Genomic DNA, 10,475 nt, shown 5'->3' on the forward strand with positions numbered 1-10,475 from the left:
GTTGTGCAAGCTCGAACCCGACTAACCCCGGGGCGCTCTACGAAAGCAATGACATCATTAAAAGGAGGGGATGTCATTCCAACATTCTCAAACGTTGGAGTTTACTCTTCAGCCATGTGGCAAAGCAGATGGCAAAAAAGGTCACTGGAAGCACTGTGGGCACTAACAGGAAGAGAAGACTGACCCGACGAGCGACCTTCTGCGAGAGCTGACAATGCCACTGAGAGCATTGTGTCACTTTGGGTTCGAAGATGGGTGAATGTCAAGCAATAGTGTATTGAATTCATGTCGTAAGCAGCTGACTCACCAGCATACGTACTAGGTCAGGGTTTCCCAAACTGTGGGGTTGGACCCAAAATGGATCCATTAGTTTTAATTGTATATTTTTTATGGAAAATTCATGATCATCCTAGGAACAATGATAAAGACCACGATAATTCTCAAAACACTGAGTCACATCTCTGGAAGGGATATATTAACATTTGTGAATTGGTTGATTCATTCTTCCTTCTATTGGGCTATTTGGGAGTTGAATATCAACGTAGAAGCAACACAATTGGAGTTGATATAATAATCCAAAATGTTTCTTTTGGTAAAACAAACAGGTCGTTTTGGGTCCTCCTGCAGATGGACACAGTTTCCTCAATGATTGCTGCAGTGATGAATGGGGGCGCCACGTGATTCTGCCCGCACGTTCACCTAAACACAGGATTACACTGGCACGTTGTCTGCGTGGCCTCTTCAGACTGACCTGCTCCATGGCCAGAAGCGTTTTTTGGTGTGTGTTTTTTTCAAACAGTTTGTCAGGGCGCAAACGGTACCTGGGAACTCGATCTCAATGGCATGTAGCATTTTGTTTATTAACCAGAGGTGGACATTCCGTCAGTGCGGAATGATGAATGATGAAAAACAATAAATATATGACACATTGTCAAAGTGGGTTTTCAACCGTTAGTCAGTAACCGGGTTTAGTACCGACACAGCTCTCTAACATACTTGTATTGACAATTCCCAACATCTGAACATTTCTGATATTTTCTCAATGCAAATGCTTCCTTTACATGCGGTGAAAACGAACAGCATATTGTATTGCTTTGGTCTGTGACTAGTATACAAAACAGGCATATTGTTTTGTCAAACTACATTTCATCACACTTTGAATTCAAAATCCTCACAAATCAAATAATAATAATCTAAAGTACAATGCTTGTCAATGAGCGGAGAGCTTCCTTTCACCGAGCTGACTGCCATTTTAAGGTACATAACAAGGTTGGAGTTGTCAATACTGGTATGTCTCAATGAATTACATTATCATGGAAAATATAATTTATTACAGTAGTTGAATTAAATACACTAAATATTTCATGACTTCATTATATCATATGATGCAGTCAATGGAAACCTAAAATTCAACATTTATATGAAATATCACAGTAACAATGAAAATTACTTTAAATATAGAAAGTAGGCAGGATATGCTATATTTCTGAACGTTCGTAAAACACCACCACGAAAAAAGTTTTTTTTAATTGTTTTATTTTTTGGGCATGACGGAAAAGGTCAATGCTGTCTCTCAAATTCAGTCAACCTCTACGCCCGAGTGTGCGAGGTCATGTTAACATACATTCATTTGCTACATTTCGCCGCCTGCGGGGGACGCTTATTTCTAAAACAAGCGCTTTCCCATAAAACAAGCGCTTTCCCATTCACACGTATCACGTTCGTGGCAGGAAGTTCGTTGCCTGTCAGAGCCAAGATGGCGGCGTACGCAGCTGAAGAGAGACCATCTGAAAATCTGTCAAAAGAGTCTTTAAATCCCGTTTTAACAGATACTCTTGACAACGGGTGTTTTTCGGACCTTTCCGACGAACTGCGTGACTATGTGGTGGGGTTTATAGAGACAGAGGTGGGCAGCAACGTGAAATCTCTGAAGAATGTCGGCAGCTTGCTGGAGAAATTAAAAGACGACAACCGCATACTCGAAGAACAGGTGACCAATAAATGAGCTTGTAAATGAATTTACAACAAGGCGTTGTAACGGTTTTAATTGATGTGTCGTGTACGTCCCTTAGGTGTTGACAGTGTCCAGCTCTGTACCTCCCCAAGTGTCTGCAGCTCTGTCTGCTGCTGAAGATGCCAGATCTTCTTTGGAGGAGCTTTTGAAACGGGAGAAAGTCATCTCCACAAAACTGCAACAGGTAAATTGCTGTTGTTGTTATTATTATTAACCATATTACAGTTGTGTGCGTGTGTGTGTATATATATAATCATTAGACACTGTACACACACATATATATATATAAAGTATATTATTAAAAATAACTTCATGGTCACATACTAACGCTTGGGGTAGAACTTTGTCCCCTTTGTAGCCTGTTACTGTATAAGTTAACATAGTATATATTTCACGCATTATTGTTTGATTAATTATGACCCAACTCCTTCCCAAATAAAGCAGTTCTCTATTCCCTCTTGTAGCATTAAGGGTTGGAATTGGGAGGTTAGATCACCACATGATTCCAGAGTGCGGCGCTGCTGCTGCTCACCGCTCCCTCAGGGGATGGGTCAAATTCGGAGAACAAATTTCGCCCCACTTAGATGGGTGTGACAATCAGTGGATCTTATCTTTATCTTAGCACCTCCAGAGTTCCCACCCATGGATGGATACTTTCGGCCAGAAGTTGAGCCAAGTGGAGACGGTAGAGAGACACATGAAGTATCTGCGCTGCCTTCAGCACATTGAAGAGCTCAGGTACTAAAACGAACATCTGACATGTGGTTTTTAAGCCAATTTTGTATTTAATGCACACTGTGTGCGCAAAGCGCTGTCGTCCAGCAGTGTCTGATGACCAGCAGTGTGTGGGAGGCCATCAGGGCTGTGGAGAGCATGGCTGTGATGGATGCCGGCCTGAGTCAGTCCAAATGCTTTCATCTACGGGACTTTCTCCGAGAAACTCTTCAATTCTGGCACAAGATCATCAAGGATCGGCTGACTGGGTAAACACCCACTTTATCACTGAGAAGCAAATGTGACATACAGTGGTACCCTAAATTATTTAAGTTAACTTGAATGTCATTCTGAACTTCCACAACCCCACCCCACCCCACTTTTTTTTTTGAAGTCCTCTCAAAATACTGTACTTGATGGCCAAGAAAGGCGCCTCTAAATATAATTTATTATTATTATTATTATTATTATTTTAATGATGTTGTAAATTATTATTTTTTTTATCCCTATTGAGATAAGTACAAATATTGTTGGTTAATTGAAATCTTCTCTTCTTGATCCTGTGCAATTTTCAGGGACTTGGAGAAGGTGTTGACACAGCTCCACTGGCCAATCATATCCCCTCCGATCCAGTCCCTCACACCCACTGCCAATGGGCAAGAGCTGGCCAGTCAGCTGGAGCTGCTGGTCACACAGCTGTTGGCCCTACAGACATCGTATCCTTCACTTAAAACAGCCGGCCAAGTCTATGAAGTGACTCTGGTGAGCGTCAAGATTCTTTAACTTCCTGTGTGCAGTGATGACCTCATCTCTCAGAGGACGTCGCCTCCCTCCAAAGCCGAAGTCCAGCCAGTTGCTTTTCCCCAAGCTCCTCCCCTCTGCCTGCCCATCCAGACCATGCTGCAGCCACTCAGCAAGAGGTTCCGATATCACTTCTACGGCAATCGACAGACTAACACTCCCAGCAAGGTTGCGCTCCCTCCCTCACTCATCACACGCACGCACACAGTAGTAACCCTCTGTTTGTGAACCCTGCATCTGTGTGTGCATTTGCAGCCAGAGTGGTACTTGACTCAGGTGCTTATGTGGATAGGGAACAGCACACCCTTCATGGAAGAAAAGATCCAACCTATCCTGGACCGAGCTAATGCCAACATCAATGCCAGGGTGTGTATAAAGAAATTTGCCTTTTGCAGACATAGAAGTAGTTCTGCCTCGGTATTGATTGCCACTGTCACAGTAATTAGAAGACTAGTAATTAATAGTATTAAAATATTGACACATATACTTTAGAAATATATTTTGAAAAGATTTGCTACAATTTATTTATTTAAAAAAAAAAATCAAGGTGTTAACTAACTGCAACATTTTAGTGCAGAGCTCATGAAATTTATAATTGAATTAATTAATGAAAAATCCTCAAAAATACTGTAAGTTAAATTGATAGAAAGAAAAATGAAAAGGAAATTCATTGATCATGATATAAAAACATTTCACTTTCTTATTTTTTAATATTTTTTTATGGTGAATCATTTTTAGACAAATACTGTAATAAAAATATATTCAGATAAACACATTGTATAAGTAAGAGTTCAAATTGTATTTAGTCTTTGACTTTATATTTGGAATTATATCATTAAACATCAGTAAACTTGAATTGTTATCGACATTTTAAGTAATCACATTTTCTTTTCTATGTATTTTTTAATGAATGAAAAGAAGTTAATGGGTTAAATCACTATTGGAACAATGTTTTTGAAACGAGTCTCAAAGTGTGGTATGCAACAATCTATAGTAGAGTACATTTATTAAGTACAGTTCAGCTGTATTTAACTCTTAAGTACTTAATGGGTTTGTTTTCAAACATTTATTTAGGTACATTTTTGTAGTTTTATCAGCTTTTTATTTTCCTATATGTAAGTGTGGTGTTAATGTTCGGTTAAAGCCTCTGAATGCAGAAAATTGAATTTCGAATTGCTACTGCCACCTGTGGGTGAAAAATGAAACTGCACGCTCCCTTCGCACATGACATCACATCCGCAGACAGAGGGCGAGCAATTTGAATCGAATCCAGTCTGAAAGCTATTTTCCAGAGGCTTGCAGGAGTACCCATTGTGAACAGCTAAGGTGTTCATTTACTAATTAGAAAATGTTTCAGTCATAAATGATCAGCCTATTGTAAAGATATTTCTGTGCAAATTGTGACATAGAGCAGCTTCCTTCCCTTCCTTGTAGGTCTACTTAAAAAAACAAAAAAAATAATGAGTGTACTCTTCCATCTTCTTTGATTTGAGGTGGAGCTGTGTAGAGGCCTGCTGTCTCTAGTCCAGGAGAAGGTTGCAGGCGACGCATCCCGCCTCCTCTATGACGACACGCTCTTCTGCCACCTGGTGGAGGAAGTGCTGCAGTTCGAGAAGGAGCTGCGTAGCAACCACTCGTACCCGGCGGTTCTGCCCGGCCTGCTCCACCTGCTGCTTGATGACGCCGTCCTCCAGAAATGGCTGACGGTGGAGAAGAAGAGTAGGTTGACACATTTCTCTGCGGCTGCTGGCACAACTCTAGCAGTGTTGTGTGTGCGCAGTGGCGGTGGAGAAGATGGACGCCATGTTGTCGGCTGAGGGAGCGTGGAGCTCTCAGTACAAAGACATACGAGACATGGATGAGCTGAAGTCCCCGGATTGCGCTGAGACCTTCATGACTCTGCTGCAGGTCATTACCGGTAAGCCTGACCCCATCGGGATGAACACTGAGCATCACTACAGTATTAAAATCTGCCTTTTTATCTAATTTGTGTTTTTTTCTTAGACCGCTACCGGGAATTACCATGTCCGTCTGCACAGCTGAAGTTTCTGGAGCTGCAGAAAGATTTGGTAGATGACTTCCGTATACGACTCACTCAGGTAATAAAGTCAACAATACATTTGCATAGGGTTTCGGTTGCCTCCGTAAGTGGGAATACAGTTTTGGATTTTCTCTTCGGAATCTAGGCTGCTTTAGTCACCTCTTGCCTCGTCGCAATGCGCTAACTCGGCTACCATGGTAACAAAACTCACACTCGGCAGTGTACAGGTGGTCAAAGTGAGTAGTGGTGCCTTGATGTGATTGATACAGAACTGCCCGACCAATACTGAATGGTTTGAACCAGTGTGCTGTGAGAATGTAAGAGACCTTTCATCACGATACCTTGCAAGTCTTTAGAATTGTTGGGAAAAGAAATGTCTCTTTTAAGAAATCTACCAAATAGGGTTGACAACCATTTTATGCAGTGTTATTCCATTCCCACGGGCTCATAAGTACAGTATTTGGATAATTGACTATTCGGGTGCTGTAATTTCTCAATGGCAAATGTTTTGACGGTTAAAGAATTAAAATGTGAAATTAAAGCAGAAAGCCTGCACAATAATCACATCATGGTTGTTTCACAACATTGTGGTGGTGCATAAAGGAACAAAATCCTAAAAACTGGATGGACTTGTTTCCACATAACTTTGACACAATCCATTAAGTATGTTTTATGTCATTTTTGTGCACATTTTTTTCTGGTTTCTGTGTAAATTTCTTTTAACACCAACTTTTTTTTGCGTATGCAGGAGGTTGCTATCGATGAAGGTGGACACTTTTGTCATTGTTTTGCCTGGGCCGAAATCTGCTCTCAACTGACTGCTTATTTGAATCCATTTCATCCAAGGTGATGAAGGAGTCGTCGCGCTGCCCACTCAGTCCACGCTACTGCGCCATACTCAACGCCGTCAACTACATTTCCACCATCCTGACAGACTGGGGAGACAATGTGGTAAGGCCCAGTTCCATCTGTGTGACAATTTGTGACCAATAGCTTAACACTTGACATTTTATTGTACAGACGCTCCCCACCTTACGAACGAGTTACTTTCCGGACGATCGTTCGTAAGGTGAATTTGTTCGTAAGTTGCTTCAGTGCTATATTTTGTATTATAATTTATGTTTAAAGCCTATATAAGTATATTGAAGGTTTATATAAGTATGTTTAAGGCTTGTACAAGTAACCTGCATTGGTTTGTACTGAAAAAAACTTTTAATAAAATGGAGAGAATACGTACAGTACTGTACTGTACTACGTATGTTAGAGAGAGAGAGCGAAAGACACACACACAGTATGTACATGTACGTAATAAGATAAATAAAATGAACTTTAACTTACTTTTGGAAGATGTACTCGATGCTTAAGGAGATGATGGAGGAGGAGGAAGAGGAGGATTTTATATCATGAGAGATTCTTCGTCGTCGCTGGAATCGGCTTCAAAAGTTATTTCCTGCTTCATGCGGACCGGCGTTTCTTCCTCCTCCTCCTCGCCACGTTGCTCAGCCTCCAATGAGCTCTCACAGCGCCAATCGTCGGTATTAGCGGCGGAAAGAAGCACTACGCGCAATACAAAATCTAACTTACAGCATTTCTTTCCGAACATTTTTCGACATACTGTACGCGCAGAAATGTTCGTATGTACCGTTGTTTGTAACTCGAATGTTCGTAAGTAGGGGAGCGTCTGTATTTGTATGTATACAAATATTTATTTTAAATGTGAATTTTGATACTCTATAAATTTGGTCCTTTAGATTGTATGTTTATTCATGTGTACAATTTTTTTTATTTTCATTGGTTAATTACAAAAACAGACGAGACCAATTTTGTAATAGGAAAAAAAGTGAATGAATTAATTTCATGCTCCTTCATATAACCTAGTGAAGCTCCTGACATGAGTCCAAAGTTCAACTCAAAGCGCGCGTTTAGTTTTTCCTGCAGCTGCAGCAGGCGGCCGTGTCTCTAAGCGACGAGGCGGTGGTGGGAGGCCTGGGTGTGATGGAGATGGGTCGGCTGGCCTCTCTGGAGAGCTCGCTGTTTGAAGGCCTGCTAGCCCTGCTGGATCGACTTCGGGGAGACATGATGGGCCGCTTGCTGGACGGCATCATGAGGGACATCACAGAAAAAGCCAAAGCATACTGCCAAGATAGGCGAGGATTATTATGATTGTTATTATTGTGGTGAGGCACAAGTTTTAGTTTTGCATTCATCGCCTCTGTTGTCCTCCCCGTGTAGGTGGTTTTCTCATCCGTCCCAGCACGACTTGTCCGCCATGTCTTTGTCCAGTTCCGCATGTCCCATGATGCTTTGCATCAGGGACAGTCTGTTGAACCTGCACCAGGTTTTAAGTCTGTCTCTGTTCCAGCTGGCTTGGCAGGGCCTTGCAGAGAGACTGGACAGCTTTCTCTACCAGGAAGTAAGGACTTGAAGCGGATAAATTAAATAACACTTTTTTAAAAAAAAATTATTCACAATTTCAAAGTATTACCAGTTGTCCTAATTAAAGTGACTTTATATTTGCATATATGTTTGTCACTTTTTCAGGTAGTCTTGTCCAATCATTTTAGCGATGGAGGAGCAGCTCAGCTTCAGTTTGACATGACCAGAAATCTTTTCCCTCTCTTTGGTCATTACTGCAAACGACCTGAGAACTTTTTTAAGCAGTAAGTACAAAGAAAATGTATTCTAGGCCACATTTACATTCATCTGCTAAAAGGGAGAAAGTTCCTGAAGTTTTCCTGATTTTTACAGCCATTATAATACAGTATGTGACTGGCACAAGTATGTACAAGACTTGACATTTCTAACACATATCGATGAAGAACGTGGTTATCGGCGTGAAGGCATTGCTCGATTTTGACTGACACGGTAGTCGTGTTGATGAACATTATTTATTTGAAATGTTGTACTGTATATTTTTTTACATAACATTCTACCCCCCAAAAATCCCAATCTATTTAAAAAAAAAAAAAAAAACATTTCCTGTCTTCCCAGTGTGAAGGAAGCCTGCATCATCTTATGCCTCAACGTGGGTTCGGCTATCCTGCTGAGAGACCTTATCAAGGAGTCTTCTTCGGCAGAGGACACGAGAGATTGGGCGGGAAGGGATGACCCTTCGCCGCAGTCCGCCTTGAATGAGTTGGGAGTTTACTACTTGGCCCCTTGTGACGTATTAATTCTCTTTAACCTCAGAGCCTCCTGGCCTGGACAGTGACAATTGCGTCTCAAACCTACCCACAACTGAATATTTCATTTGTATCGTACTAAATGTATATACTGTAGATGTGTCTGTTGTCATTATAAAACCCATCAGTCCTTTTCTGTAACTTTAGCTGGTGTCATGACTAGTTTTATTACAAATATCATACATTCTTATCCATCTGTCTTGCTGTACATGAAGACTGTAACACCAATCAATCATGATTATGTATATATATATATATATATATATTTTTTTTTTAAAGAAGCCCAAAACAAGAATCCCCATTGGACTAACATGACGTGGTCACTGGATCTGTTATGACTCTTTAGACACATGACTGTCTCCGATCTGAAAAAGTGCAAATTGTTCCTGTGGGGATGCTCTTCATTTCAGTATTGGAGCTTCCGTGTCCTTTGCGGTATTGTCAAACCTCTTCTTGTCAATAGAAAGTCAAATCTCCAATGTGGATGACATCTATTTCTCTGACTGTTCCACAACCTGGATGTTGATGTTCTCCTTCTTCCCTTTGTGTCCTGGTAGTCTGAGACTCCTCTCACATAAAATAATCTCAGATTCCTCCCCGTCCTCAGAGTCAGAAGAATCTTCTTCTGACTCGCTACTATCAGATCCGCTGAGCTCTACCAACGCGACGTCCTGGAAACCACAAGAAAGAATTGAGACAACTGTAACAAATCGGGTCATCAAACTACAGTGAGAATGCTTCTTGCTCACCATCTCGATAACTTTTTCTGCCCCTTCGACGTCCTCTATGTTGAAATGTCCTGCAGGAGATTCTTCAATCTGCTGCTTTAGCTTTTGATTGGCTTCTGCTATCTGTGGGAGGAAACTTTGTAGCCGCTCCATCACTGTTCCATAACACAAAAACATTTTATTTGTATATGCATTTATTCTTCATTCCAATGGTAAATATAATCCCGTGATCACAGTTCATCTCACCGCTGCTTCGTGGAACTCTTTCTGTTGCCAGGCCAGCCGGTGGTTTAAGGAGCAACTTCTCAACGAGACCTGAGGCGTCAAAATGAAACAGAACGAAGTTAATATTTTGCCTTGACTACGTACAAATGAATCAGTCGCAAACGAAGGACCCTCTGTAGCGTGTGGATTTTCGAAATGAAACGCGCAAAAGCAACCCCATCTTCCATTTAATCTCCCTTTTAAGAGCAAAATAAAGTGTTCTTTGCTTACCTCCATTGCTACCACATGAGAGCAAATCCTTTGAACTTGTTTTATTGTTGTTATCCATTACAGAAGCCGCACGACTGCTAAACGTGAGCGTAGTTTTGGTCAGAATTGAAAGAAGAACTAAATCCGGGTTAAAAGTGTAGACGCTGCTGCTCAGTGTGCTCAATGTGTGTGTCCTGACCTCTAGCGTTCAGGAAGAATTCGGTTTAAAAAAAATAGCGAAAGAAAGATAAGAAATGTGCTGTACATACATATATGCATTACGTTTTGAGAGCGTTTGTAGTTCCTGGTTCCAATTTACGTTGATTTAGTAACTTATATGTTAGGTTGAACATTTCATTGACATTTCGACAATTATTTAAAGCACGGCTGACGTTTAGGAATTTATATGTTAGATTGAACATTTCATTGACATTTTTGACAATTATTTAAAGCACGGCTGACGTTTAGGAATTTATATTTTAGATTGAACATTTCATTGACATTTTTGACAATTATTTAAA

General features: G+C 40.9%; 2 protein-coding genes across 2 annotated transcripts; one reads left to right on the top strand and one right to left on the bottom strand.

Annotated features, from left to right (window-relative positions):
* Positions 1-1,330: 1,330 nt before the first annotated feature.
* On the top strand, positions 1,331-8,898 carry rint1 (RAD50 interactor 1). The gene is made up of 15 exons (XM_077544437.1): positions 1,331-1,990; positions 2,073-2,198; positions 2,637-2,752; positions 2,824-2,997; positions 3,304-3,444; positions 3,526-3,697; positions 3,785-3,895; positions 5,023-5,248; positions 5,310-5,447; positions 5,534-5,628; positions 6,417-6,521; positions 7,497-7,717; positions 7,803-7,983; positions 8,112-8,230; positions 8,562-8,898. The coding sequence occupies exons 1-15, from the start codon at positions 1,613-1,615 to the stop codon at positions 8,779-8,781; spliced, it is 2,523 nt and encodes an 840-aa protein (XP_077400563.1). The 5' UTR covers positions 1,331-1,612; the 3' UTR covers positions 8,782-8,898.
* nopchap1 (NOP protein chaperone 1) lies at positions 8,440-10,137 on the bottom strand. The gene is made up of 4 exons (XM_077544440.1): positions 9,976-10,137; positions 9,727-9,795; positions 9,502-9,635; positions 8,440-9,423 (listed from the first exon to the last, which is right to left on the bottom strand). Exons 1-4 carry the CDS (start codon positions 10,031-10,033, stop codon positions 9,244-9,246), a joined length of 441 nt encoding a protein of 146 aa, XP_077400566.1. The 5' UTR covers positions 10,034-10,137; the 3' UTR covers positions 8,440-9,243.
* Between the last annotated feature and the right edge of the window lie 338 nt (positions 10,138-10,475).

The sequence above is a fragment of the Vanacampus margaritifer genome, chromosome 15 (genome assembly GCF_051991255.1).
Source record: "Vanacampus margaritifer isolate UIUO_Vmar chromosome 15, RoL_Vmar_1.0, whole genome shotgun sequence".
Taxonomy (NCBI): Eukaryota; Metazoa; Chordata; class Actinopteri; order Syngnathiformes; family Syngnathidae; genus Vanacampus; species Vanacampus margaritifer.